Source organism: Myotis brandtii, unplaced genomic scaffold (assembly GCF_000412655.1).
Source record: "Myotis brandtii unplaced genomic scaffold, ASM41265v1 scaffold691, whole genome shotgun sequence".
Lineage (NCBI taxonomy): Eukaryota > Metazoa > Chordata > Mammalia > Chiroptera > Vespertilionidae > Myotis > Myotis brandtii.
In genome coordinates, this window is record NW_005370704.1 from 252345 (window position 1) to 255788 (window position 3444).

At 65.7% G+C, this 3444-nt stretch overlaps 1 protein-coding gene across 1 annotated transcript in view; it reads left to right on the forward strand.

The window, feature by feature from the left end:
- CAMSAP1 (calmodulin regulated spectrin-associated protein 1) overlaps positions 1-3444 on the forward strand; it is a 33256-nt gene that overhangs the window by 28466 nt on the left and 1346 nt on the right. The window contains exons 14-19 of the mRNA XM_014529663.1: positions 1-391; positions 765-901; positions 1133-1341; positions 1575-1677; positions 2594-2709; positions 3098-3216. The exon at positions 1-391 is cut by the window's left edge and continues 18 nt beyond it. Of these exons, the coding sequence (XP_014385149.1) occupies positions 1-391; positions 765-901; positions 1133-1341; positions 1575-1677; positions 2594-2709; positions 3098-3216 (1075 nt within the window). The remainder of the gene's footprint in view (positions 392-764; positions 902-1132; positions 1342-1574; positions 1678-2593; positions 2710-3097; positions 3217-3444) is intronic.

The window sequence follows — 3444 nt, forward strand, 5'->3', positions numbered from 1 at the left end:
GACGCCCCCCGACCCGGGCTGGGACGGGGTGGCAGACCCCGGGAGTGACCCTCCCGAGAAGGGCTTCTTCGACAGCTACCGGCTCCACGATGCCAGCAACCAGCGGGCACTCACCTTGCCCTCGCCCAAAGACGCCAACATCCTGTCCGAGCAGATGAGCCTCAAAGAAGCTCTGGGCCTGGGCCTGAAAGAGGCGGGGCTTGGGGCCCCCGCTGTCTCGGGAAAGGAGGGAGTCCCCGTGGACGGGCCCCCGCGGAGCAAGGCCAGCCTCATCGAGGTGGACCTGTCGGACCTGAAGGCCCCCGACGAGGATGGGCCGACGGGTCCCGAGAGCTCGGTGGAGCTCAGCACGGACGGCGACCAGAAGTCGGGTGTCGGCTTCTTCTTCAAGGTGAGCAGCTGGCCGCTGTGCCCGGCGTGGCCAGGTGTCCCCACTGCACCTTAGCGGTGAGGGTGCCACCAAGACCTTCAGTCGGGGCCGGGCCGCAGACACACAGACTGGGGGGCGAGCTCCTGTTGTGGACACGGGGGTGGACGGGGGAGTCGACAGCTCTGTGAGCGGCCTTTTCCATTTGTGTTTTGGCCTAAAGGTGGGCTGGTTCGTCAGGTAGAAGGAGGAAGCGCAAGTCTGGACTGTGTTGAGTCTCAGCCTGGGCTGCAGACTGCTGGGCAGATGTGGGGGCCCCTGGGTCGGCTGTGGGGGCCCCGGGGGCGGGGTGGGCGCTCTGGGATGGTGGCACCACTGCACCGTGTCTGTCCCGCAGGATGAACAGAAGGCGGAGGATGAGCTCGCCAAGAAGCGGGCGGCCTTCCTCCTGAAGCAGCAGCGCAAGGCTGAGGAGGCCCGCATGCGGAAGCAGCAGCTGGAGGCGGAAGTTGAGCTCAAGAGGGACGAGGCGAGGTAGCCTGGCTGTGGGCGGGGGTGCGGCAGGATGGGCAGGGCCAGGCTCCTGTCTCGTTCTCCTGGTCCTGCTCCGCCCTGGTCTCTACCCCGACCCTGGGAGCTGAGCCTTTATCCCGCCGCCAGGTGACATGGCATGTGCCGCTGGGCCGTGTGGCGGTGGCCCTCGGTCCCCAGGCACCGCTGCGGGCGGCCGTGCCTCTAACCAGGACTGTCTGGGCGTTTTGTCAGGCGCAAAGCCGAGGAAGATCGGATACGGAAGGAGGAGGAGAAGGCGCGGCGAGAGCTCATCAAGCAGGAATACCTGCGGAGGAAACAGCAGCAGATTCTAGAGGAGCAGGGGCTGGGCAACCAGAAGGCGAAGCCGAGGAAGCCCCGGCCAAAGTCCGTCCACCGGGAGGAGCCGCGCGGCGACTCGGGAACCAAGTGCTCCTCCACCCGTAAGCAGGCCGGCGGGCGGGCAGCGCCCAGTCCCTCCGCCGGGGGACGCTACGCTGGGGGGGAGTGGGGTGACGTGCAGGCGGCTTCCCTGGGCCGGGAGATTGGGCTTCAGAGCTCAGGACGGCACTGGGCCGGGCGGGGGGTGGGGGTGGGGTGCTGGTCCCTTTGTTTCTGCTGCACAAACCTGGCGGGACGAACCCACGTCTTACGAGAGCATTTCTGTCTCTGGCAGCGGAGAACCTGAGCCGGGCCCAGTCGGGCTCCAGCCTGTCCTTGGCCTCCGCGGCGACGACCGAGCCCGAGAGCGTCCACTCGGGGGGCACACCTGCCCCGCGGTAAGGACAGGAGGGTGCTCCCCCGCTGTCATGCGTGAGCCAGCACCGTCGGCCCCGCAGCCACGGTCAGGTGTCGGGCATTGGACGGTGTCCTGAGCCATGTCCGCCGTCGATGGTCTCCGCAGCCCTGTGCGCCCAGGTGTCTGTCCACAGCCCCCTCAGCCCTCTCTTTCTCGACCCGGACACGGTGTGCGGCCGGTGCTTGCTGAGCGCCCCTCAGTGCGGGTCCCGTGCGTAGGTTCAGGTTGTGCCCTTGGGTGCGAACAGCGTGGGGAGGGTGTGTCCTCAGAGCCGTGGACACTTTGACGAGGGTTGTGTAAGGTGGCTGTTCACGGCCCTGAGAGTCCCCTGTGATTGACGAGTGATCGGGGAGGAGAAGCTGGGGCCTGCTGGTCGCAGGTCCCCCCACCCGTCCTTCCCTGCGCCCTCTGGCCAGGCCTGTCCCCCTCTGCCGTGTCCTGTGGCCTCTTGTTGCCTGAGCTTTGTGGCGGATTCCTCTCAGACTGGGTTCTGGTTGGGTGTTCGTTCCGGGAATGGGTTACCTGAGCTGGATCCCAGCTCCAGCCGCCGGCTCCCTCTGCTCAGCACGGAGACACTGCTGTGTCGGTGCAGGCCCGTGCCTGCCCTCCTTCCAGGGTCTTGGCCTTTGTGTGGTGGCTGAGGGCCCAGCCTCCCCTGCTGCAGGCCGAGGCTGCCTCCACCCGGGCTGCAGGGGGGACTGCCTCTGTGGAGGTGGCTCCCTGCAGCCTGTCCGCTCTGTCACGAGTGTTGGAGGGGCTGGTTTCTGCGTCTTCACCAGGTTCATGATTGTGGGGAACAGACCACTCAGTCGGTCATGGTGTCCCCTCCCACTGCCGACGGTCAGGGTGGGAGAGGACGCACGTGACCATCCCTTGTCCCCTGTCCCTTTCCTCAGGGTTGAGTCCCTGGAAGCCTTGCCCATACTGAGCCGCAACCCCAGCAGGAGCACCGACCGGGACTGGGAGACGGCGTCCGCCGCGTCCTCCCTCGCCTCCGTGGCCGAGTACACAGGTGACGCCTCGCCCGCCCCTTAGGTCATGGCACACCCGCTCGGGGTGGCGGGCGCGTCCCCATCTGAGAACTGCGCTGCCTGTCACTCCAGCGGCCTGGGGGGCGGTGACAGGCCTGTCAGCGTGCACAGCCCGGGCCCAGGCGTGTCCTGAGCCTTTGGAACCTTAGATTTTAAAGTTAATTCCTGGCTTTGTCTCGTTCTTACATCAAAGAAGCTGACGTGAGGAAGGGGATAAATGATCAACAGTGGTCTTTTCCTTCGTTTATTTAAAAGTTTTAACTCGGAATTCTTTCAAACCAACCACTTCCAAAATATCACGAGCATCTAACGGGCCTCGCGCTGCTCCGCGCCCAGGACGCTCACGCGCCGTCTCGGCCGTTCTCCTAGGTCCCAAGCTCTTCAAGGAGCCCAGCAGCAAGTCCAACAAGCCCATCATCCACAACGCCGTCTCCCACTGCTGCCTGGCCGGGAAGGTGAACGAGCCTCACAAGAACTCCATCCTGGAGGTGAGCGTCCGTGTCACCAGTTCCGTGTGAAACAAGGTGTCTGAGCCGGGAGGTGCCTCCTGAAGGAAGCATCCTGGTGACTTACCCGCGTCCGTTGCTCGTGTGGGTTTGAATGCATGAGCGGTGCCCGGGCCTCCTTGTGCCACCCTTGCCCGGCGGCCTCGGGGAAGCACAAAAGCCGGACAGATGGGAGGGGCTGCCCCGGGAGGAGCCGGGCTGGGGGCCAGG